Source organism: Microplitis mediator, chromosome 6 (assembly GCF_029852145.1).
Source record: "Microplitis mediator isolate UGA2020A chromosome 6, iyMicMedi2.1, whole genome shotgun sequence".
Classification (NCBI taxonomy): domain Eukaryota; kingdom Metazoa; phylum Arthropoda; class Insecta; order Hymenoptera; family Braconidae; genus Microplitis; species Microplitis mediator.
The window spans coordinates 21,034,503-21,058,895 of record NC_079974.1 but is presented as its reverse complement, the minus strand read 5'-3'; the positions used below and the strand labels follow the sequence as shown (position 1 = coordinate 21,058,895).

General features: G+C 29.5%; 2 protein-coding genes across 2 annotated transcripts; both read right to left on the bottom strand.

Moving 5' to 3' along the window:
* Positions 1-161: 161 nt before the first annotated feature.
* On the bottom strand, positions 162-6,823 carry LOC130669254 (lysosomal alpha-glucosidase-like). Its single transcript, XM_057472023.1, has 16 exons — positions 6,455-6,823; positions 5,371-6,015; positions 5,146-5,297; positions 4,740-5,008; positions 4,499-4,667; positions 3,872-3,941; positions 3,507-3,611; positions 3,191-3,448; positions 2,704-2,909; positions 2,529-2,636; positions 2,261-2,438; positions 1,595-1,743; positions 1,431-1,515; positions 1,095-1,365; positions 449-645; positions 162-375 (listed from the first exon to the last, which is right to left on the bottom strand). The coding sequence occupies exons 2-16, from the start codon at positions 6,010-6,012 to the stop codon at positions 313-315; spliced, it is 2,922 nt and encodes a 973-aa protein (XP_057328006.1). The 5' UTR covers positions 6,013-6,015; positions 6,455-6,823; the 3' UTR covers positions 162-312.
* Positions 6,824-11,387: 4,564 nt separating this feature from the next.
* LOC130669257 (uncharacterized) lies at positions 11,388-16,476 on the bottom strand. Its single transcript, XM_057472025.1, has 6 exons — positions 16,219-16,476; positions 14,447-14,634; positions 13,917-14,164; positions 13,613-13,842; positions 13,426-13,528; positions 11,388-11,833 (listed from the first exon to the last, which is right to left on the bottom strand). Exons 1-6 carry the CDS (start codon positions 16,355-16,357, stop codon positions 11,557-11,559), a joined length of 1,185 nt encoding a protein of 394 aa, XP_057328008.1. The 5' UTR covers positions 16,358-16,476; the 3' UTR covers positions 11,388-11,556.
* Positions 16,477-24,393: the final 7,917 nt, after the last annotated feature.

Below are 24,393 nucleotides of genomic sequence, written 5' to 3'. Positions count from 1 at the left end.
ATTTCATAAATTATTTTAATTTTCGTTGCGTGAAAAACTTTTTGATCTTCAAGTACACATAATTTCAAAAGTCTGTTTTTTTAAAACAAGTTAAAATAAAACAAATATTGATTATTATTTATATTTATATTTCTATTATAAAAAAAATTGTTAACACTCGCTTGAATAAAAATTCTAAAATATATTTATATGCTTGTATAAAATTATATAAAGTCATCACAATCATAATTATGGTAATAACTACCATTAAAAAATATAAACACGTATAAAATGTTTAATATATTTATATAAAAACAATAATCGTAGAAAAAATTAATTCCACACGAGTGACCAACTTTCTTGTAAATTAACATTTATTGGTTTTATTGTCAAGTACTGAAAAAATAAATAAAATTATTATAATCTCATGACTAATTTATACCACTAATTTATTCATAAATTTACTTACCGATCGTTTTTTGTCATATGTATACTTTACTTGTTTATTATTAATCATAACTTTATTAACATTTTTATTTACTCCCATAATTTGAATTTTTCCTAAAGTCATTTCTTCCTTAAGTTTATTTTTTGAAGCCGCTGATACTAGTGTTCTATTTTTCAAATTATATTTTAAGAAAACATATTCTCCTTTTTCGATAGTATCTATAATTAGAAATTAATTAACCAATTAATTAATATGTTCATTAAAAATAAAAATACTAGAACTTTAATGTGAATTTTTTTCGGAACAATGAAATTTAAAAATAAAAAATAACAAATTTCGACTTGATGTGAACGCATTTGAATTTTCATGTGAGCGAACTTTTGATTTTTTAATGAAGTTTTAAAAAATTTCTTAATTAATAATTCTTGCGAAAGTTTATATTTTTTTACAGAACTTTCATTTAAATTCGAGTTTGTCTTTACAGCAGAGTAATTTCTGCATGATCTAGATTTTATTTAAATCCGCATTCACTCCAATTCGAAATTTCCATATTGAAATAAACTCCGCTTCGGAGTGAATTTCACTCCGGGTTTAATTCGCGTTTACTCTGAAAATTTCTTACAGTGCGTAAAGTTCTATACACTTTTAAATATTGATTGAGACAAACCTATCGAGTCACCGTCATCCCAAAATAATTCTCCAGCGGCTTGCCCATTTTCATCGAGTGCAATTAATAATTCGAAATTATTTTTACGACTTTCAGTTGTCGTCTTACCCGGCACTTGGGCTGGCAAAATAGAACCACCGCGAATAAAAATAGGTATCGTATTAACCGGGGCATGGAAGGTGAAATTCTGTCCTTTGGAAGTGATCATCGACTTACTGTAAAAGTCGTACCAAATTCCCTTTGGAAGATATGGATCTACTTCTTCTTTCGCCTAAAAATTGTTTATTTATTGAGTAATAATTATTTTTTTATAAATTGATTAATTTTTTTGAATACTTCATCGAGCACTGGGACGATTAGAAATGAAGGTCCCCATAAAAATTGAGTATCAACAGCCCAAGTATTACGATCTGTGGGAAATCTTGAAAAAATATCATTAATTGTTAATTTTTTTCATTTATAATTAATTAATAATTACTAGATTGATTTAAATTTGTTACTCGATAAATAATGGACGGGCGACAGTCTCTCCGTACATATGAGCACGTGCAAAAAGTGTATAGAGATATGGCAAAAATCGGTAACGTATCATCAAAGCTTCTCGAGATGATTTAACAACCATGTCACCCATCGCCACTGGATCTTGTTCCTACAAACATTAAAATTAAAATTTTGACTCCATGTTTTATTTTCTAAAGTTAATTTTTCAGGTAATTAATAAAATTAATTTACGCCAAAATTCGAAGAAAAATTTTCGTATTACTCAGAATTAAAAAAAAAATTTATTGGTCTTCAAGATTTACTGTCAGTAAAATTCAATTAATTATTTTTTTAATCATATAGAATTTTTGAAAAAAATTAATAGTGATGTCAAATTCAAAGTTCATTACAAAAAAATTTTTTTGTACCCAGAAAAAAAATTCTTCGACTGAAAGTAAATTTTCTTTATTCAAAAATTTTTTTGAAAACCTCAATTTTTTCAGATAAAATAGAAATCTCTGACCAAAACGAATTTTCTTTAATCGAGACAAATTTTCTTGGCTCAGAAAATCTTGACTTGATTCCCGAAAACGTTTGTTTTCCAAAACATTTTCGTGACTCAAGATTTTGACTTTTTTTTCAGTGTATTGATTAATTATAATTTAAAAAAATAATAATGAACTTACGATGGTATCATCGGAATTATGATTGCGTGAAAATGGATAAAATGCACCTAGTTGCATCCAACGATTGCATAAAGCTTCTGTGGTATTGCCATCAAACCCACAAATATCTGCACCAACCATCGGAATTTGGAACAAACTATACATCAATACTTCAGGAACGCTCATTTTCAAATCATACCTACACAATAACATTCATCAACATAACTAATTAAATTCTTCACACTAATTATCTACATCAAAATATTTCAAATTCACGAATCGCAATTACCAACTAGAGTAAATGTCTCCAGTCCAATGAGCAGCATAAGATCCGTGACCTTCCCAGGACGCGCGTGAAACAACAAATGGCCGTTTGTTACGAATTTTAATCAATGAACTGTCGTAAAAAATTTTTTATTAATTAAAAGGCTAATTAATTTTTCTAATAAAATAAATTTTATTACGCATGAGTGGCTACGGCTTCAGCAGTTCCATAATAATTATGGACATCGTAATGCGATCCCATGTAATGTTTCGCATCCATGCAGATTGTTTTTGATGCCAAGGAATTGCCGACAACGTTGGGTAAGTATGGGGGGTAATTCAGCGAATTATTTATTGGGCATCCATTGATACGCCCGTTGTAAAAATTTGAGGGCTCGTTCATGTCCTGATTAAGTTTTAAAAAATTAAATTTAAGAAAAATTTATGCATCTGAAGATCGGAACGTTTTTCACAAAACGAAAAAAAAAAATTTGATTGGGAAAAATCTAATGGATGACTAGATTTCAAAAATGTTTCGCATACAGATGTTGGTATTTCAGCCAAAAATCTGAAGCCACCACCAACTTCCGGAACTACCCCGTAAGTTGCGCGAAAAACGTTCCAATTTTTAGGTACAAAAATTTGAATATTTTTGATTGTTGAGTAGAAATAGAAAAATAAATTTACGATCCATGCTCCGTCATACTGAAATTTCTCGTGCATACTGTTCATCATAAAGTACCAGTAGTCGCTAATATTTGGATGAGTAAAATCCGGCCATACTGTGGATATACGATTCCATACTTTTCCAATAAACGGCGCATTTGTTTCAGGATCTTTTATAAAAATGTCGTAGCGCAGACCTTCGTCATAAGGAGGGTACGAACCTTTCGTTTCAGACCCTGATATTCCGGGATCTATAAGTGGTATGTAATGCATACCAGCCTACAAAATAAATTTTTTACAATAAATTCAATAATTTTTGATTATTTAGTTTATGTACCGCGTGAATTTCTTCTACGAATCCCGGAAGATCTTTGAAACGGTCTTGGTCGTAAGTGAAATCATTATTATTGTCCATGTAATCTAAATCATTCCACTGGGTATCCTGTTGCGAGAATCAAAAAATAATTTGTTGAATATTTTCTATTCAGCGGAAAATTGTTTGGTAACTCTAGTTCGGAAAAGTCACAGTCCATAAATTTTGGAATTTTTTTGATCAAAATTATGTTCCTGTTAATCATTTTTAAAGAAATCACAGAATATTTTCAGTGGAATCAAATTGAAATCGCGTTTTCAGTATCGGAATTCACAGGAAATGACTTTTTTGAACTATGGTTGAAGAAATTAATTTATAGAAATACAAACGAAAGGAATTTTCGCAGCTCGAGTTCTGTTCCAAACTTCTTTAGTTTTTTCTAGAGACCCGTAACCAAATCTTTGAAAAAAATAATTAGTTACTAATATTCATTATGATTAATAATCAGGGTACGGAAGTTTGTGCTAAATAATAAGAATAAAGAAAAAAATTCACGCAAATTTCTCTATACCAAAATGATGATCGTGAGCAAATTCACCTAAATCAAATTAAAAGATATATGCAAATATCAATTGTTATAAAAGCCGTCGAAATTAAGGTTGTCAAAAGAATATGTCAATAAAACTATTAGCAATATAATTAGCAAGACCACCAGCAAGAAAATTAGTAAGACCATCAGCAAGACAATTGATCACTCGTCGTACTGACGGTCTTGCTCGTTGTCTTGCTAATTAACTTGCTGTTGATTGTCTTATTGACGTATTTTTTTCACAACCTCAATTTCGACATTCTTTCAATGCATTCGATATTTGAATATATCTTTTAATTTAATTCACGTGAATTTGTTCGCGATCGTCATTTTGATATAAAAAAATTTGGGCGAATTCTTTTTATCCTTATTGTTGAGCACAAATTTCTGTACCCTGATGATTATCAATAATCAAAGTAATAATAACCTGCATAAATGAAATCCCAGTGACCAGTAAGGTGGCATAAAAGGTCTGCCAACAACCTTAGAATATTGTGTAAGAACATCACTAGGCGTTGGACCCATAAAAAAATATATATCAAATATCCCGCCGATTGTTCTGAATGTTAATGCAGGCGTTGGTTGCAATATTACGTCTGTAATTAATTATCAATAAATGGTAATGAACAAATTCGACAATTTTATGAGGAAGTATCAAATAATTGTACCCATAGCATTGCTGTTGAGAAACAAAACGCCATGGCAGACACCAATCTCTTCTTCCATTATCATGTAGAATGGATGTGAGCCATACAAATTTGAATTTTCAGTTGGTGGTTGATCCCGATTGAACATTGTCAGTATCTGCCATGTTGTATTCAATTTTAAGTGCGTTCTGTGTTCACCTAGACCGTAAATATTGTGCGTGGGCAAGAGTGTACTTATTTGAAGCATTTGGTCAGCAAAAATGAACCCACCAGCTTTCAAGGAATCAAATCTATTGGTTTAAAAAAAAATTAATTAATACTTTTCAAAATTGTCGATTCAAAAACTTTCCAACGATTTTTTTTACCAAAAATTTGATGGAAGTTGTTTTTGATTCTGATCTAAAAAAATTTATAAATAAATAATTACATTAAGGCATTATTTTTTTGTCTTTTGACACGAAAACCTGGTTTTGAATTATCAATTTCAAATTGATAAGATTTTTTATCAATTTTAGGTTCCGGTACAAAATTTCTTACTGGCCAATGCGGCTCATGTCTTTTATGATCTGGATCAAAGATCTTAAAAACAATAATTAGAATTGATTAATAATTTGAATTAAGACAGATCTTAATTGATAACATAAATAAGAACCTTGACTTGCAAAATGTTTTCATCGATTTCGATGGACTGCATCCTGATTTTTTCCAAATCATTTTTGTAAAATGAGTCCCCTGTTTTTACTAAATCGGCCGTAAAATTGCCGGCACTTGCATTCAACTTATCAGTGGTATATTTATATAGTTTCCAATTTGGCGGATAGAAACAGTAGGGAATATTGAGAGGAACACGTTCGGAAATAACGTCTATGTCTTTATTAATTGCCTCCCAACAGCATCCTCTGTCATAACAAGCCAATTCGGATGCTCCGTTTTCCGGATGACAATCAAAACGCAATTCACGCGCAATATTACTGCACTCTGCACTAGTCGCCATCGGTTCATTGAAATCGTAAATTTTTAGGGTATCCATATTGATCATCGGTAATTTGAAAGTCTCGAAAATGGATACGCTGTTTTCGGAATGAATTTCTTCGTTTAATATTGTACGCTGATTTATTATCACAACCCAGCCCAGTATGAGTAATAATAACATCCCAAATAGTAATGCCAGTACATTATAAATTGCCAGATTATAATTGACATTTATTAATTGATTCAATTTATTTCTTAAATAATTCAAATGTTTTTCTTTTTCTTTTGAATTATTTACCGCTTTTGGTATTAATGGCTTCATTTTCTAAAATAAAAAAATATATTTGTAATTTATCTATATATATATCAGACTATTTTGTCGCAACGTTTTTTTCTAAACTAAAAAAAAAGATCTTGAAAATTTATAATTAAAATTTTCGATCATAATTCGCAACGATGACATTTTGAATTGTAATTATTTTCTTTTTACCTCGAAATTTTGAAATTACATAAAAAAGTCAGAAGACATTTTTATAGAAAATTAAATTGGCTACAAAAAAGGTCTCTTTGAAAAAATTGATAAATTCAAAATTTAAAGAGTTTACGGCATTTTTTGAAAAAATCATAAGAAAAATTCTACTTAAAGATTAAATTTTTATAGATGCGCAAAAAAAACCGTTGCTACAAAATAACATATATATATATTCAAAAATCTTATAAATTTTATTAGTAATAATTTTATTAAAAAAAAAATATTTACTTACTACTGTTTTGTTAATTAATATCTCATTTAAATTATTTAATTATTTAATTAATTACAGATGATAAACAAGTATATTAAGTATATGTTAATAACACAGTAAATATACTTAACATATAAGAGATTTATTTGTCTCAATCACTGTTTTCAACTCGCTAATTGTCGTATATATATGCGTTTATAAATATATCTACTTATCATTGAGATAAAATTTTGATGGACTTTATGTTTTGATAGACAATTACGTTGTACATTTCAAAAACTTTTCCGAACGCATGAATAAATGCGCCCTAAAATATATAAATATATATAAATATATTTAAAAATAGTATGAGCGCTATTATTTCACCGGTTTTTACGTAATTAGTAAAACTACTAAACAAAAATACAATATTTGTACATACATATATATATATATATATAAATATATATATATTTTGTGCTACTACATATATTGCGATGTTTTACGCTATCTATAACTGATAAATTATCGACGACTTTTAAAATAATTAATTAACTAAAACTATAATTCATTTAATTAAATTATTGCCCAAAATTTAAAAATTCAAATTTTGAAAAATATTTTGATAATTTGTATTTTGTTGTCGGTAAGGAAAGTTCTCTGTTTGGCAACGGGGGTAAAGTGACATCTAAAACATTTGATCTCTTAATTACCGAGTGCGATTTGTGGAAAATTTTCGATTTTACCGACGGATAATTTCCTCTTGATTGAAAAAAATTTGAGAGATAGCGAGACTTGTTCTCACATTTTTAAAAATCACGATTTGGCTACTGGGTGTAGATTTAGATGCACTGAATAATAGAATTATGAGATTAATTTTTTTTGAATCGTACCAAAAAATTTTCATGACTTAATACTTAATACTGAAGAATTACGGAGCAGAATTTACTGAACTTCCTGATGGATTCGGACAAATAAAATTTTTTTCTCGCGTTAATCGCGGGCTAACTCTGCTCTACAACGTAACTCATAATAGAACTGTTATATGGACGAGATTTAGCCAACAATAAAGAGGTATACCGGGACGAATTTTTTATTTCCAATACAGGTAGTGCGCATCAAAGCAAAACGTAATCGTCTTAAATCTACTGTCCACATTTGTATGAATGTTCATCTTATAATAAAATACACTCGTAACTCTACAAAATACTGTATCATATTTAACTTAAATGTTGATCTTGTAATACATGGGCTGATGTTACATTTTATTTGTAATTTTTAATCTATAGGGGAGGGCCGACGAAATGGGGGCGCTAAAGAAAAAGTTCACTTTTTTGGACCCGAAAGCGCGAAAGCTTTTTCTATTGATTTCTATTTTAAAAAAATAAAACAGATTTACAATTTATATTAGAAAATTTTGAATTTTTTGGCACGATGGTCAGTTTTCAAAAATTCGTATATTTCGCAACTACACAGAAAAAAAAATTAACTTGGTTCAAGTAAATTATTTTCTTCAAAATATTATTCTTGTTTCGAAACATCTAAACTTCTCAATTCAAAAAAATTTCAGTCTTGAATAAATAAATTATTACTCTTCAATGGAGAGTAAAAATTTTTCTTTCAAAAATTTTAATCTTAAAAGAAGCATTTTTTGCTTTCAAACAAGATATATATGTATTTCTCCCAAGAATTTTTTTCTCTTGGTTTGAGGCCGATAATATTGACTCAGGATGATACCGACTTAGTTTGAGTTTGGCGCATTTTTTGAATCAGGATGTTATTTTATTCGATTCAGAAATATACAAATATATTTTTAAAAATTATTAATCAGTTTATTACTACAATGGTTACTTATACTAATTTTTGATTTGGAAGTTTAATGCATATTTTTATTTGAAAAAAAATTTATTTGTACTAAAAATTTAAATAATATTTTTGTTTAATGGCCACATTTTCAATAATAGAAAATTTGAGGTTACCCAGTAAATAAGCATTGACAATTAAATACATTTACTGTGAAAATCTTTAAAGTTTGAACACAGTAATTATTTACTACTTTAAGTATTATGATACCGAAATTTGTTTATATGCATATACATTAAACAAAAATAATTATCAACGGCGAGATTAATGTTTTGATGTTCAAATTGTGAACTTACAATTCAAAACTAACTACAACTGACCGAGAAAAACAAGCAAGTACGCTGTTCCCATCGAGGCGCCACCTGGCGTCAAAATGTTCACTTCACTCAAGTAAATCTGTTACTTGGTTTGAGAGTTAGATTTATTGTGTGAAAAAAAATATACTTTTGAACCAAGCATATACAAATCTTGATTTAAGAATCCTGAAACTTCTTGAGCCAAGAAATAAATTCTTGAAGCAAAAAAAATGGAATTTTTCAAACTAGTATCCTTGGTTCAAGAATATTTCACTTGAATCAAGTTAATTTTTTTTTCTGTGTAGGGAGGAAAGAAAAAAATGGCAGCTCACGTAACGACATTTGAGCCAAAAGTGAATCAAATTTTGAATTCATAATAACAAAAAAAAAAGCATTATCAGCTCATTTGATAAAAATCACAATTTTATAATTACGGAACCCGCACGAAAAAAACATATATTCGTATAAATTCGGGCAAATCTGAATATATACCGCATGTATGAGACATATATTCAATTTTGCTCGTGTATATCCAGGATATATACTTTTTTCGTACGGGAAAAAAATTTTGAGAGGAAATTCTAGATCTTGTAATTTTCCATTAACTATTTTTGTGGTCCAACTTGCCTCTAAACGCATTTCCTCTCTTTTATCATCAGTAAATGTATTTTTTTTTAATGTATTTGAAAATTTAAAATGTAAAAAAATGATTTCTAATGGATTGCATAAATAAAAAAGGTTTCAAATGAAAGCAAAAGTTGGTTTGGTTACATATCAAGAAAGATAAGAAATCTCGACTCGTAATGGGGATGGTGGTGAAGGTGGTGACGCTGTAGGGTTTCAATCTGGTTGATGGAGCCTTACACAGACACCAGAGTAATCTCTTGACATTACGAGAGATGAGCAAATTTTATCACAGCCAGCCAGACGGCTACAGATAGATTACAGACTAACTCAGATTTTCACAGAATAAAAAAAGTAAATCGTTGATTCATATTCTAAAATTTTTACTTTTATTAAAATACATTTTTTTTTTTTGTGGGAAAAATAAAATTCTGTTATTCGCTTATTCAAAAAAGCTTTGCAAATAGAGCTGGGATGTGTTGGGTTTGAATGACTAAAAAAATGCAAAGATATACAATACACTGGGATCATTATTTAAAAAGTACAGTTGACTGGAGTTTGTTCGAGTGTTGGAAGTTGGAACAAATGGATGAAGGACACGGTTAGCGATAGAGTGAGAAAAAGAAAGAGATAGAGAGTGAGTGGGATGATCGAGGGTCGTGAGGACTTGACATGATCCTCTGCCCTTTGATCACAACTCATCGGCTATGTCCCTTTACTTAAACGCGCACTGATTCCTCATGAATATTAATTAATAAAAAAAAAATCAAACCCCTCCGCAATACTCAGTCATCTAATTGTTGGCTCTTTAAAGTGAAAGATATATTTTTTTGAGACTGGAATAATATTCGTTTGAAAACCGCCGCTGTAATTGAGATTAAAAAATTTTAATTTTTTTTTTTTTAATTAAAATTTTTTTAAAAATGTGCAGATGAAAAAAACTTTTGTTCGACGGCTTTTTTATTATTTTTACATGGACCGAATTTTGAAGCAATCGGAAGTATTCGGGGCAATATGGACACTTAAAAAATTTCGTGAAAAAAAAATTTGTATCATGAAATCTGTTCTTATTTTAAGTTTTTTATGAATTCAATAGCAAAATGGAGCAGCTGAAAAATTTTCTTATGGGATTTACTGGTGGTCCAGTATAACAATTCGTCTTAAAATTATTTAAAAATTATGACGCAATTGTTTAAAATATGTAATCAAAAATAGGGGAGGGAGGGGCAAAAGGGGGTCGAAACATAAGACTCGAAAAAAAAAGTAGTCGGTTTTTTTGGGCCATCCTAACGTACACACAGACATACACTCGGACATCATCGTGAAATTAGTCAGGATAGCTTCTTAGAACCTCAAAAGGTCAAAATCTGATAGAAATTCGGTTTTCGCAAATCGGACCGAAACTAATAACTTCCCGAATTTTTGAAAATTTTCAATTTTCTTAACGGGAAGTTAAAGAATTCGACTTAAAGCTGACATCAAATAAGATATTAAAAAATCATCAATCTCTATATTTATGAATAGAGATATACAAATATGTGATCGGGTTATCGGGTATTAGCTCTTTTACTTTATGTCAAAAATATATATACCTAAATATCAATTTAAACGGTTTGATTCCTTAATTTTACGCTGATGTTAATAAAATCCCATTGGAATTGAAAATTTTTGGTTACTCAAGTTTAGACACAGAAATTTTGACTTGTTTATAAACGCGTCAAATTTTATTATATGAAAGTTACAATCTGAACTTTTTTTAAACAAGTAAAAATTTCTGAAGAAAAATTTTTTTGAATTCGTCAAAAAAACTTGATTCACAATATAATTAGAATAATTCGTGCCTAAATTCAAAATTGAAAATTAATATATTTTTATTTTCAGAAGCTTAGAAAATTTCAACTCAAAATTCTACAATGTTTCAAAATTCCAAAATCAATATGGCCGTCGTTTATTCAATATTTGTTTTTGTTAATTTTTTCTAACCGAAATGTTTATGAACGAAAGATTTTGAATTAGATCAAGTACGGGTGCTCGAAGCGCTTTCTATTGCATCAGTTGGCAGAACTTTTTTGGTTTTCCCTGCTATCGAGTATGATAGGGGATAAAAGAAATTCGCTCGGGTCTAGTAATGTTCGATGTTTTAGGTGTTGAGGGTAAAGTTAAATATTCACAAGATTTAAAACAAGAATATGTATATTTTTAACAGACATATATTTCGTCTTTGAAAAATAAAATCGTATTTTTATTACAATTTTCAATAAATTCGAAAAATTATAAATTTCAATTCTATAAACAATACAATTTTAAGTACATTGAATTATATTGAATAGATTAACATCGAAACTGATGAAATAAATATTATTATTCTTTCGTGAAAATCTTGAGAGCTAGAAATCCTCCATAACCAGGAAAACCACGATGATACCAACCGATTCCGTGAATAGGTTTAGGTGAATTTTGATCGGTGACGACCTCCTGTATATCGACAAATGGAACTATATGTTGTATATTATCAGAACTCTCTTTAGTTCCACTAAAAGCTACCGAAAATTTGCATGATTCACTGAGTTCTTCATTATTTCCTATTAAAGCTGTGGACGGCAGATAATCTGGATAACGAGATAACATATCGATGGCACTAAAACGAAATTATTAAATAATTATAGCACTTTCTACGACACAATTTTTCAACAAAAAAAAATTTTTAATATCACAATTAGACTAGTATATCGCGTTACTAATTCCAAATAAAGCACACTCTGATGCTTCGCATCATGAGTCGTGCAAAAGACATATTTTTATACGTCTTTTAATTATAATTTAAGCTATATGTCTTTTTGGCAATTCAATTTTCTTTTTCATTTGTAGCTATGATACAACTTTACAAAAGAATTGGCGATGGAAAAAAAATTATAAGCCCTTTTGGAATTGGTGACGCGATGTGAAAATATTGATATTTTCTAAAAATAAGCTACACGGAGAAAAAAAAAAGTTTGGAAAATCCAAATGAGCATGCCTTAAGCGGTCGTGTCATACACGAATTATTTAGATTAAATGTTTACGTTACGATTTGTTAATTTTTTCATAAAGACTCCTATTTTTTTGCTTACATTTAAGAAACTATTAAACCATAATAGAAAATTATTATAGAAAATATGAAAAAATTCCCGTGGATAGAATGGAAATTTTTGCTAACGACATCTAGCACGCTCCGATAGAAGAAGCAGGTCTTCACTAACTCTGTTTATATATTTTTTTTATATATGGCAGCCTGAGATGTAAATTTTTTAGCTTCGACAGTACACATTTTATTATTTTAAAATCAAACAAATAATAATAGAGTTGTGGTTTTTTAATCAGTTTGTTAGAACGAATTTACGGATATATTGAAATAAAATTTAAAAGAATTAGTTTTGTTTTTCGAAAGTTATGGAGATTACAAGAGGAGTGTTACATGTATTTTACAGGATTTTTTCTGAAAAATTCATTTTTTATCCAAATTGTGGGTTGGACCAGCTGTTTATTGTTTAGAAAAATGACCATTGATGTTTTCTTTTATTGGGGTATAAAGGCCGATCTACTTTAACCACTATATTGTTATTTATTTAAATAAAACTCTGACGGACTCCAGTTTATTTATTTTTAGGCGAGAGTAGAGCATACCTACGCTCGCGCTTAAGGCATGCAATATTGTTCCTCGAACGATCTAAAGTATAGTAACTCGTAGATCGTTACCACAACAATATGTATACTTATGGTAACAATACCGTATCGTTCCTGTAATTATCTATTAGATAGCTGTGAGCCCTATACGACTTTCCGTAGTCGTCACCTCACACGGCACCACCTAACCTATTTACATAAGCATCCATTTTCGCGTCTATTTTGTGTATCGGGTATAATTGTTGCTAGCAAACGCTTAATAAATAAATTATTTTATTTAATCAAAATTATTTATTTATCATTTATTTATTAATGTTAAAGATTTTTAAACGTCTCATATCATTTGCAACGCACGTGACGTCAGATAGGGCTCAGAACGATACGGTATAGGTCTCAGACCTATTTACCGTATTGTTGTCAGAACGATACAGTAGATCGTTGAAGTGACAATCTAGTAGATAACTTTTTCGTATTGTTACTGTAACTATACAGTATAATTCTCAGAACAATATTTTTTTCTCCGTGTATCATTTGAAAGGTTCAACATTTGAATAAAAATGTAATTACCTTCCATGGCATTGACTTTTTTGTGTAACTTCGGGTTCATTTTCATTAAAATTACCATCGTTATCGACGTATCGTCCGCGCAATGAATCACCCAACGTAACACCTGTTTGATAACATAAGCAATCGAATTATTTGAAACTGTTAACAAAATAAATATTTTTCATAAAAACTGAAATTAAAAACTTACCTGTGACAACTGCATTCTCTGATAAAGTAAGATCCTCTAGTCTGATTCGTAAAGAATCGTAAGTACTATCGTTTCGGAAATTCCTAAAAAGTTTCGTTTTTACGTTACAATTATTAGAAGTCGTCCACTTGAGAGTTGATGGATCAATTTTCCCTAGTGATAATATTCCTTGTTGAAGTTCAAGGTACATTACATTACCGTGTCTTTTGAATCTCGCGCCCGTTGCAACACTATCAAACGATATTTATAATGTATAAAGTGAATTTTTTTATTTTAGATATAATAATTAAATGATAAAACTCACTATCCATTATCAACTGAAACGGGATCAAAACAAATGGAATCAAGTAATTCACCACGCGTGTTAGTAGCAGTTGAAATATCATCTCGTTCACATAAGCACTTGCAAATGTTACCAGTACGAGATAGTACATCGCGATAATGAGATATATCTCTTTCATCAGGATAGATGGTTACACGTACATTCGAACCATACTTAATTTTCTTTGAGTTTTCGTAGTCCGCTACTGCTTTTTTTCGTTCTTCACTTTCCTTAATTATTTATGCATATTTTGATTGTAGTAACCCGAGTAAAAATGAAATTATTATTTTTACGAAAAAATTATAAATTTTTATCGACCGCCGCACCACCGCTGCACCAATGCCTAAGCATAACCCCGATTTCACAAAATTTATTGACAATATCATTAATTAACACGAGTAATAAATTAATTTATTTAGGTTGGTGGTGCAGCGGTGGTGCGGCGGTCGATAAAAATTTATAATTTTTTCGTAAAAATAATAATTTCATTTTTACTCGGGGTTTTAACTTACTTTTTCGAACCAGCAAGAGCGAAGTGATCCAACACATTGATTGGGGTAAGGTAATTCTTCTGCATCGTCAAGATAATCTGATAGTGCATCTACTACCATATCACATTTACCATTACAACAGTCAAAAGTGTTCACCAACTCTTCATTGACACTTACTGCATACAAGTTATTGAATTGAGCGAAATTGGCTAAAAAAATTAACGCAAATGTTTCGGTCACATAATATTTGAAAACATAACTATTGCATATTCATAAAATAAAATAAAGTTTTTGTTTTTTGAAATCTTCTGAACTACACAGAAAAAAAGGTTGACTTGGCCCAAGATAATTTTTGCCTTCATTTTTTCATTCTTGGGCTGAGTAATTGGGTTTTTTTAATCCGAGAACATTTTCTTCGACTAATATTATAAAAATATTGTGTCAAGAATAATTAAATTTTAATTCAAGTTAAATAATCTTGATTCAAGAATAATTATTTTAAATCAACTTTATTTTGTTTCCAACCAAGTAAAAAAAACTATCAAAACAAGATACTTTTCTGTCTTGGTTGGTGAGTATAGTAAATTGTCACAATATATATCAACATTTAAACCAAGAACTTTTTTTGCGTGGCAGAAGAACATTTACTCTCAGTTTTAGAAAACTACATTATCGACTCAAGACAACGGTCTATTGTAATGAGAAAATTTTAATTTTGATTTAAATAAATCATAATCTTAACTTAATAAAAAAACTTTTCTTGAATCATGCAAATATTTACTTCACGGAAGACATAAAATTCTCCCATTGATGATTTTTTTTCTTGACTTTAAAAAAAATGTAGTCTCGATTCAAGAAAATAAATGACTCTACTTGAAAAAATATATCGTTCTATATTTTTGAGTGAATTTAACCTAGTATAAATATTAAATGTTGTGAAGCAGGAAATCATATGTGTATATTCAGAATATCACGATACGGCAGTAGAGGGGATAAGAAATAAACATCCTCGATTAATGGTTTATGAACAACTTAAGAAGAAATAAATGGTATTGCTCATGGTAGGAATCGAACCCAGACCGATTCGGCATCACGCGAGAGCTTTACCAGTTATGCTATCCGATCATTCTCTGAACGTTCTTTTACTGTACCTATATCCAGTAAGTACACTGTACGATGTAGAGTCTACGCTACCGCCACTTTAGTATAGTACAGTTAGCTTTCCCAAGAGAATTTTTGCGTTGGGCCGTGAACGCAGTTGCTGTTGGCCCAAACGTCTACGCTTACTCGCCGCAACACAACAAAATACTTGAACCAAAATATTTCTTACCATTGAGTCGAGTACTTTTAATTCTTGACTCGAGTCACAAATTATCTCGATTCAAAATATATTATTCTTTAACAAAGAATATTTTACTTTTCGGACAATTGATTATATATTGGGGCAAAATATTTATTTTTCTCACTTTAAGAAAATATTTCTTACTTCAAGAAACATATATTATATCGGTTGAATAAAAAAAAAGTCTTACGCCAAGATGACTAAATTTAAGAAAATTTTGTTCTTGAACCAAGAAAATTTTCGTTTTCATTCGAAATTGCAAAAAATATTCTTGCAGCAAGAAAAAATTTCTTGCGCCAAGATATCCTTTTTTGCTGTATACCAATATCTACGAAAATTCAAAATAAGGAAATCGTTTGAAAGAAATTTCGAATAGGGCATTTCCATTTATTTCAGAGCATTCTTCTAATTAAGAGATTGAATAAATATATAACATATTTAAAAATCATACCTTCCGCTCCATTTTCACGCCATTCTGTTGGATCACCTTTCTTAATTGGAACTAATTTTGATGTTACCGATGACACATTTAATTTTATAATAATTATAAACATCCATATTGTAATACTGGATAAATATAAATAATTCATTTTATTATTTTTCTAGTAATAAAGAAGAATAATTTAAAAAATAAAATATATATATTCGAACAGCAATTGAATCGACCTTGCTTAGATAAACGTTGAGTGAGCTCTAATGATGTCGATGGACAGTCGATAGCTTTTATAGTTTTATTTTATCACATGTTAAAAAATAATCTTTTACACTAATGACGCACTTCAAAGTCATTATGTACAAATATTTGATATTTTGTAGCTTATGTTTTTACATGAAATAATACATGCAATAAATCATAAATATGAATCCAAACATAAATGTGGCCATTTTTAATTCTGAATATTACGTTTCTTGATTACTTGCACAGTATCATTTTCATCTTACAGGGTTACTTCAATCGAAAAAAATCGGTCAACCCTGCAGGCCAGCCTCAAAACTTCCCGCTGTTTTCGAGCTCCTTGAGCTCGAAAACATTATTGTGAATACATTTTCGAGCTCTTCGAACTCGAAAATACTTTTGTATGCCATTGTTTTCAAAAAAACCATTTTTTAGCATTTCTTTCTGCCCAAATACACTTATCCAAAAAATTAAAGGAACAAGAAAATTTTATAAATTTTTTGGTGATTTTTGGAAGGCTGTATTTTCGTGAAAAATGGTCGTATCGAAAAAACAAAAAAAGCAAATTGAAGCTTGAAATCTCTAGTTTCAAGATCTTTCAGCAAAATATTTTTTCGAGCCACGGTTTTTGCGGAATCATGAGAAAAAGGTCGAGACAAAATTTTTCTAAATTTTTTGGTTTTGTTTTTTAGGTCTACGGGACCGGGAAAAATTTTTTCTAAAAAACGAATTCATGACTCGTTTAGGAAATTTATTCAGCTACAATTTGCTTTTTTTTGTTTCTCTGTACGACAATTTGCCGCTGAGATATCAGCCTTCAAATGAAAAAGGATCCTTTTGTCTTTAATTATTGATATCTCAGCAAGTAATGGTCACACAGTAATTTAAAGGGCAGTTTAATAAACTTGAATAAATTCCCTACAAGCTCCATTTTTGATTTAAAAAAAAAAAAATTTTTTTTCATCCTTGATATCCATTTGAAAAACCCACAAAAAATGGCCATTTTCTGGTTTTTTAGTCAACTCATCGCTACTTTGCAAATATTGATAAAAAAAATAATGTTGCCAGGTAATTTTACAGCTTAATGTACCCCAAAAAACCTTGGAAATTTTCAGATTGATCCATTGAACCGTTTGTCCGGTCCGATTGCTCAAAGTTTTACAAAACAATTAAAGGAACAAGTATTGTTCCTTAATTTAAGTAATTGTTAACAAAATGAAAAAATCAATTATTTTTGGATTTTCTTTCATTTTTGCGTTAGTTATTCAGTAAATGTAAGATAAAGAGGAAAAAAAAAAAAATTTCCAACAAACGAGACCAAACAAGAATTTTTTTACATTTTTTTTTTTTTACGTTTTATTCGGGGGGTTTTTTTTTTTTTTTGTTTTTCGGAAAAAATTTTTTTTTTTTCTCTTTACCTTACATTTACTGAATAACTAACGCAAGAATGAAAGAAAATCCAAAAATAATTGATTTTTTCATTTTGTTAACAATTACTTAAATTAAGGAACAATACTTGTTCCTTTAATTGTTTTGTAAAACTTTGAGCAATCGGACCGGACAAACGGTTCAATGGATCAATCTGAAAATTTCCAAGGTTTTTTGGGGTACATTAAGCTGTAAAATTACCTGGCAACATTATTTTTTTTATCAATATTTGCAAAGTAGCGATGAGTTGACTAAAAAACCAGAAAATGGCCATTTTTTGTGGGTTTTTCAAATGGATATCAAGGATGAAAAAAATTTTTTTTTTGAAAAAATCGAAAATGGAGCTTGTAGGGAATTTATTCAAGTTTATTAAACTGCCCTTTAAATTACTGTGTGACCATTACTTGCTGAGATATCAATAATCAAAGACAAAAGGATCCTTTTTCATTTGAAGGCTGATATCTCAGCAGCAAATTGTCGTACAAAGAAACAAAAAAAGCAAATTGTAGCTGAATAAATTTCCTAAACAAGCCATGAATTCGTTTTTTAGAAAAAATTTTTCCCGGTCCCGTAGACCTAAAAAACAAAACCAAAAAATTTAGAAAAATTTTGTCTCGACCTTTTTCTCATGATTCCGCAAAAACCGTGGCTCGAAAAAATATTTTGCTGAAAGATCTTGAAACTAGAGATTTCAAGCTTCAATTTGCTTTTTTTGTTTTTTCGATACGACCATTTTTCACGAAAATACAGCCTTCCAAAAATCACCAAAAAATTTATAAAATTTTCTTGTTCCTTTAATTTTTTGGATAAGTGTATATCCCGAACGGGAGATAACGGTACTAGTTATCTATAATTGACGCACACTTCTTCCTAAATGATTTAATTTCTACGAAAAATTTAATTATACTACATTAGTATCTATCACTTTAGTGACGTCAAATGATTACTACGAACGAAATTTGTTACTTTATTAATTAGTTATCTTTAACTGACGCACCGGCAGTCTAACGTGCGTCATTATTAAAATAGTGGACGTAATTATAATCATTTCGATATCAAATACACCAATGGAAAAAATTAAAGGATCAAAAAAAAATTCTAAATTTTTAGGCGATTTTCAACAGGCTCTAACTTTGAGAGAAATGGTCGTACAAGAAAAGAAAAGAAAGGAAATCGTAGCTCCAAGTATCTACTTTTTGGATTGGAACTTTAAAATTTTTTAGCGTCAGCAGTTTTTGAGTAATCTTAGAAAAACCAACGACAAAAAAATTTTCAAATTTTTTTAATTTTTTTTTTTTGGTCTCCGGGCGTGGAAAAAATTATTTTTGCTTAACCACTATGAGGATCAGATACCTTCATTATTCAGCTTTAATTTCTTTTTTTATGGACCTTCATACGTCCACTTCTCGCCGAGATATCGGTCTTTAAATGGAAAAGGATCCTTTTGTTTTTGATTATCGATATCTCAGAAACCAATGATCGCACAGAAAGTTAATAGTGGGTTTTAAAAACTTGAATAAATTCCCTTTAACAATTAGCCATTGCTTTTTCGAAAAAAAAATTTTTTCCTATCGTCAGATGAATTTAAAAATGCAACAAAAAAAGAGCTTTTTGTGGTTTTTTGGAAAATCAAGCGCTGAAACGAAAATATTGTGGAAATCGATAATGTTGACTGTGCATTTTACAGTTCAATATGTCCACAAAAACCCTGCAGAAAGCCAGATTAATCCAACCAGCCGTTTTTTTGTTTCACGCGATCAAATTTTTAAAAAAATTGAAGTATCACGTTTTTTGCTCTGAAAAGCTCATAATCTTTAACAAGATGAAAACAAACATTTCTTCGGAGCTTTGTCCACAATTTTATTGCAGACAGTGCTTTAATTTCCAAAAAAGGAAAAACTTTTTTTTCGAATCAAAATTTTCAAAAAAAAAAAATTTTTTTTTTAACTAATGACTGAGAGATCAGTAAAATCACGGAATGCAGCAACGTAAACGTGTTAAAAATAATTGGGTGTTGGTTTTGTAAATTACCTTAAGTTATTCCAAAAAAAAATTTTTTTGAAAAAATTTTTTTTTTGAAAATTTTGTTTCGAAAAAAAAGTTTTTTCTTTTTTGGAAATTTAAGCACTGTCTGCAATAAAATTGTGGACAAAGCTCCGAAGAAATGTTTGTTTTCATCTTGTTAAAGATTATGAGCTTTTCAGAGCAAAAAACGTGATACTTCAATTTTTTTAAAAATTTGATCGCGTGAAACAAAAAAACGGCTGGTTGGATTAATCTGGCTTTCTGCAGGGTTTTTGTGGACATATTGAACTGTAAAATGCACAGTCAACATTATCGATTTCCACAATATTTTCGTTTCAGCGCTTGATTTTCCAAAAAACCACAAAAAGCTCTTTTTTTGTTGCATTTTTAAATTCATCTGACGATAGGAAAAAATTTTTTTTTCGAAAAAGCAATGGCTAATTGTTAAAGGGAATTTATTCAAGTTTTTAAAACCCACTATTAACTTTCTGTGCGATCATTGGTTTCTGAGATATCGATAATCAAAAACAAAAGGATCCTTTTCCATTTGAAGACCGATATCTCGGCGAGAAGTGGACGTATCAAGGTCCATAAAAAAAGAAATTAAAGCTGAATAATGAAGGTATCTGATCCTCATAGTGGTTAAGCAAAAATAATTTTTTCCACGCCCGGAGACCAAAAAAAAAAAATTAAAAAAATTTGAAAATTTTTTTGTCGTTGGTTTTTCTAAGATTACTCAAAAACTGCTGACGCTAAAAAATTTTAAAGTTCCAATCCAAAAAGTAGATACTTGGAGCTACGATTTCCTTTCTTTTCTTTTCTTGTACGACCATTTCTCTCAAAGTTAGAGCCTGTTGAAAATCGCCTGAAAATTTAGAATTTTTTTTTGATCCTTTAATTTTTTTCCATTAGTGTATTTATAAATATATTATTTATAAACGGACGTATATGATATAGAGGAAGGAGGGGCAAAAGGGGGTAGGGTAGGCAAAACGGGGTACCCCAAAAATTTTATAAAAAAAAATTTTATATTTTAAATGGTTTTTAAACATTCCAAAATCACTTCTGTAAATATAGTTAAGCGTTACTTTGAAATTTTTTTGTTAAACTTTTTCAAAAATCAATTGTCAGTAGAAAAATATTAATGACGTTTGTTTTATCATAAAAACTATTAAAAATTTTTTTTCTTCTTTTGTATCCAATAAACATGTAAAATATAATTTTCCTTCATGTAAATTACTTACAAAAAAATTCACCTTGATCAAACTCGTTTAAAATCCAGAAATTTGTTTTTTTTTTACCCTTTTTAGGGGGTACCCCACTTTGCCCGCAGAAATGAAAAATTTTTTTTTTCAACGGTAACTGAAAATTTCTTCTATTTACTTTGAATATCATTAAAAAAAATCGGTCTATCGGTTGACCCTGCGGGCCAGCCCAAAAACTTCCCGCTGTTTTCGAGCTCAAGGAGCTCGAAAACATTATTGTGAATGCATTTTAGAGCTCTTCGAGCTCAAAAATTCTTTTGTATGCCATTGTTATCTAAAAAAACAATTTTTAGCATTTCTTTCTCCAACGATATCTCGCGAACGAATTAACCGATTTTGATGGTTGAGGCAGCAATCGACGCGTTTTATCAAGTTCTAGAGTTGATTAGATTTTGAAATTGATTTATCCAGTCGTTTTTGAGGAATTTTAAAAAAATCAGAAATTTTTTTTTTTTGAATTTTTTCGTCAACGGTTTCACTTGAACGAATGAACCGATTTTGATGGTTGAGGTGGCATTCGACGTGGCTGATAAAGCTTTAGAGCTGATTAGATTTTAGAATCAATCCATCCAGCAAATTAAAAGTTATCCAAATAAAACATTTTTGAAAAAATTTTATTTTTGAAATATTATTAAATTTTTACAGCTTCAAGATATTAACAAGCCGCATCGAATGACACATCAAAGATCAAAATCGGTTCATCCGTTCAAGAGTTATGAATATTTACATGCATACGTACGTACGTACACACATACATACACTCGGACATCATTGTGAAATTAGTCAGGATAGCTTCCTAGAACCTCAAAACCTCAAAATCTAATAGAAATTCGGTTTTTGCAAATCGGACCGAAACTAATAACTTCCCGAATTTTTGAAAATTTTCAATTTTCTTAACGGGAAGTTAAAGAATTCGACTTAAAGCTGACATTAAATAAGATATTAAAAAATCATCAATCATTAGTTCTTGGATTTTAATTAATTGAACTGAAAAGCGTTAAGTTTGATTATGTTGAATTATGATAGTTTATTGCTGTGATCTGAAATTAACACTTTTTATTTATTTTTTTAAATTTTAAGTTCATAAATATAGTGGAAATTTTTTTGTACCCGTGGAAATGACTACGTTTATCAATTCTCGATAAATGTTATTACTTTATCCTTGTCGAGTGTTTAATATCTAACATGTTTGACTCATTCGAAATAAAAATGAGTCACGATTGTAAAAAAAAACAATAAAATTTCTAGGATAACAATACAAAAAACACATATACACAAGTTATCATTTGCAAAGTTTTTCCTAAAAAATAGAGTAAAAAAGAAGGCGAATTAATGTTCTATCTTTACAAAATAAGGATATCCATTGTATCAAAGGTATCCATTGGCCTGCAAATATATATAAGGGATCGGACGTGCTCAACTAAACGTTTAGAAAGCTTGAATAATTATGATAAACAGTAAATAGGTTTTATAATTTCATTTAATGGCGTCTTTGTGAATAATTTGTTGCACTAATGACGCTGGTTAATTATGTTCAAATATATGATATCTGATTTGCAGACTGATGTCAGTTTACATCCATAGATTATTTTTAGTCACTGATCACCAAAAACTGTTCGATATATCTATATTTATAAAGAGAGATATACAAATATGTGGAGTGATCAGGTTATCGGATATTAGGTCTTTTACTTTATATCAAAAATATATGTACCGAAACATCAATTTAAACGTTTCGATTCCTTAATTTTACGCTGGTGTTAATAAAATCCCAATGGACTTGAAAATTTTTTGTTACTCAAGTTTAGACACAGAAATTGTTTTATTAGTTTTTATCATAAAACAAACGTCATTAATATTTTTTAACTGACAATTGATTTTTGAAAAAGTTTAACAAAAAAATTTCAAAGTAACGCTTAATTATATTTACAGAAGTAATTTTGGAATGTTTAAAAACCATTTAAAATATTAAATTTTTTTTTCATAAAATTTTGAGGGTACCCCGCCCTCGCGGTTTTGGAAATACCGAAATAATACCGGAATTATACGGTATAAATACTGCATAAATATGGTATTATTCAAGTTATTTTGGCCAGTTTTTTTGCCGCATTACTACCAAAAATTTACGAAAAAAATTCAGAATATTTACGGTAATAAAACAGAACAAATACGGTACTTTAACAGCATTAAAACCGTAATTATACAGCATATTTTCGGCATTTTTGCAGCATTAAACCGTTCTACCCGGAACAAAAATTATATATAATTATATAAAATTTTATTCAATTATATATAATTATATATAACATTATAAAGTTATATGTACAATAACTGTCATGAAAAAAAAAAAAAAACCCGCCATCTCGTGGGCTCGATCCCGAGTCCTATTGATTTAAAGCCTGATCTGTTAACCATTATGCCAAATCGCTTATTCAAAAGTTGATACTAATTGTATTTATATCTACCCTCGCGGTTTTCATGATACGGTTTGAACACTGTATTAAAAGAGCATACACGTAGTCGATAACAAGTAGTTTTACCGTATTTATACGGTATGTTTGTGAAATTTAATTACGGTATTCCTACAGAGCTTATACTGCGTTTATACGAAGCTTATACGGCATTTCTACCGTATTAATACGTTATTTCTACTGTAATAATACGGTACTTCTACTGTATTAATACGGCATTTCTATAAGATTAATACTTCATGTATATGATATTAATACGAAATTTCTACCGTAACAATATGACATTGTTAGCGCAATAATACGGCATTTCTACTGAATTTATACGGCATTTCTACCGAGTTCACACAACAATTCTACTGATTTAATGAGGTGTTTATACGGAATTTATCCAGTACATGGTAAAAAAAACTATATATAATTATTAATGATAAATGGCTCTATATAATTATTTATATTGCTTTACAATGTATTATGTCACTCGTATATTTTTAATCATATAGTAGAGATTCTATAGACTTTTGATTAAAATATTTTTGTTAAAGCTCAAGTTCAAATTCAGAGATATATTATTTATGGAAGCATTGATAATAAATATTTTTGTCATTATGTAATATAGGTTGTACTCTATTACCATCAAAAAAGGTACTTATCACTCTATCAATTAACGGAGGAGTACCCGCGCCAGAATGGTCACAATTTCGGAATATAAGACTTCTGAAATAAGTTTCTTACCAGGGACACTACAAATCGTAGGCGCTTCC

What these genes read in the sequence shown, in the direction of transcription:
- LOC130669254 (XM_057472023.1), bottom strand. Translation starts at nt 6,012, where the DNA reads ATGAAGCCATTAATACCAAAAGCGGTAAATAATTCAAAAGAAAAAGAA. An exon ending in CTGGGATTTCATTTATGCAG is followed by an intron (nt 3,942 to 4,498) that starts GTTATTATTACT and finishes TTTTTTTCAAAG; the next exon opens with ATTTGGTTACGGGTCTCTAG. An exon ending in GGAGACATTTACTCTAGTTG is followed by an intron (nt 2,439 to 2,528) that starts GTAATTGCGATT and finishes GTTATTGTGTAG; the next exon opens with GTATGATTTGAAAATGAGCG.
- LOC130669257 (XM_057472025.1), bottom strand. Translation starts at nt 16,357, where the DNA reads ATGAATTATTTATATTTATCCAGTATTACAATATGGATGTTTATAATT. An exon ending in GCTCTTGCTGGTTCGAAAAA is followed by an intron (nt 14,165 to 14,446) that starts GTAAGTTAAAAC and finishes TAAATAATTAAG; the next exon opens with GAAAGTGAAGAACGAAAAAA. An exon ending in AGAGAATGCAGTTGTCACAG is followed by an intron (nt 13,529 to 13,612) that starts GTAAGTTTTTAA and finishes GTTATCAAACAG; the next exon opens with GTGTTACGTTGGGTGATTCA.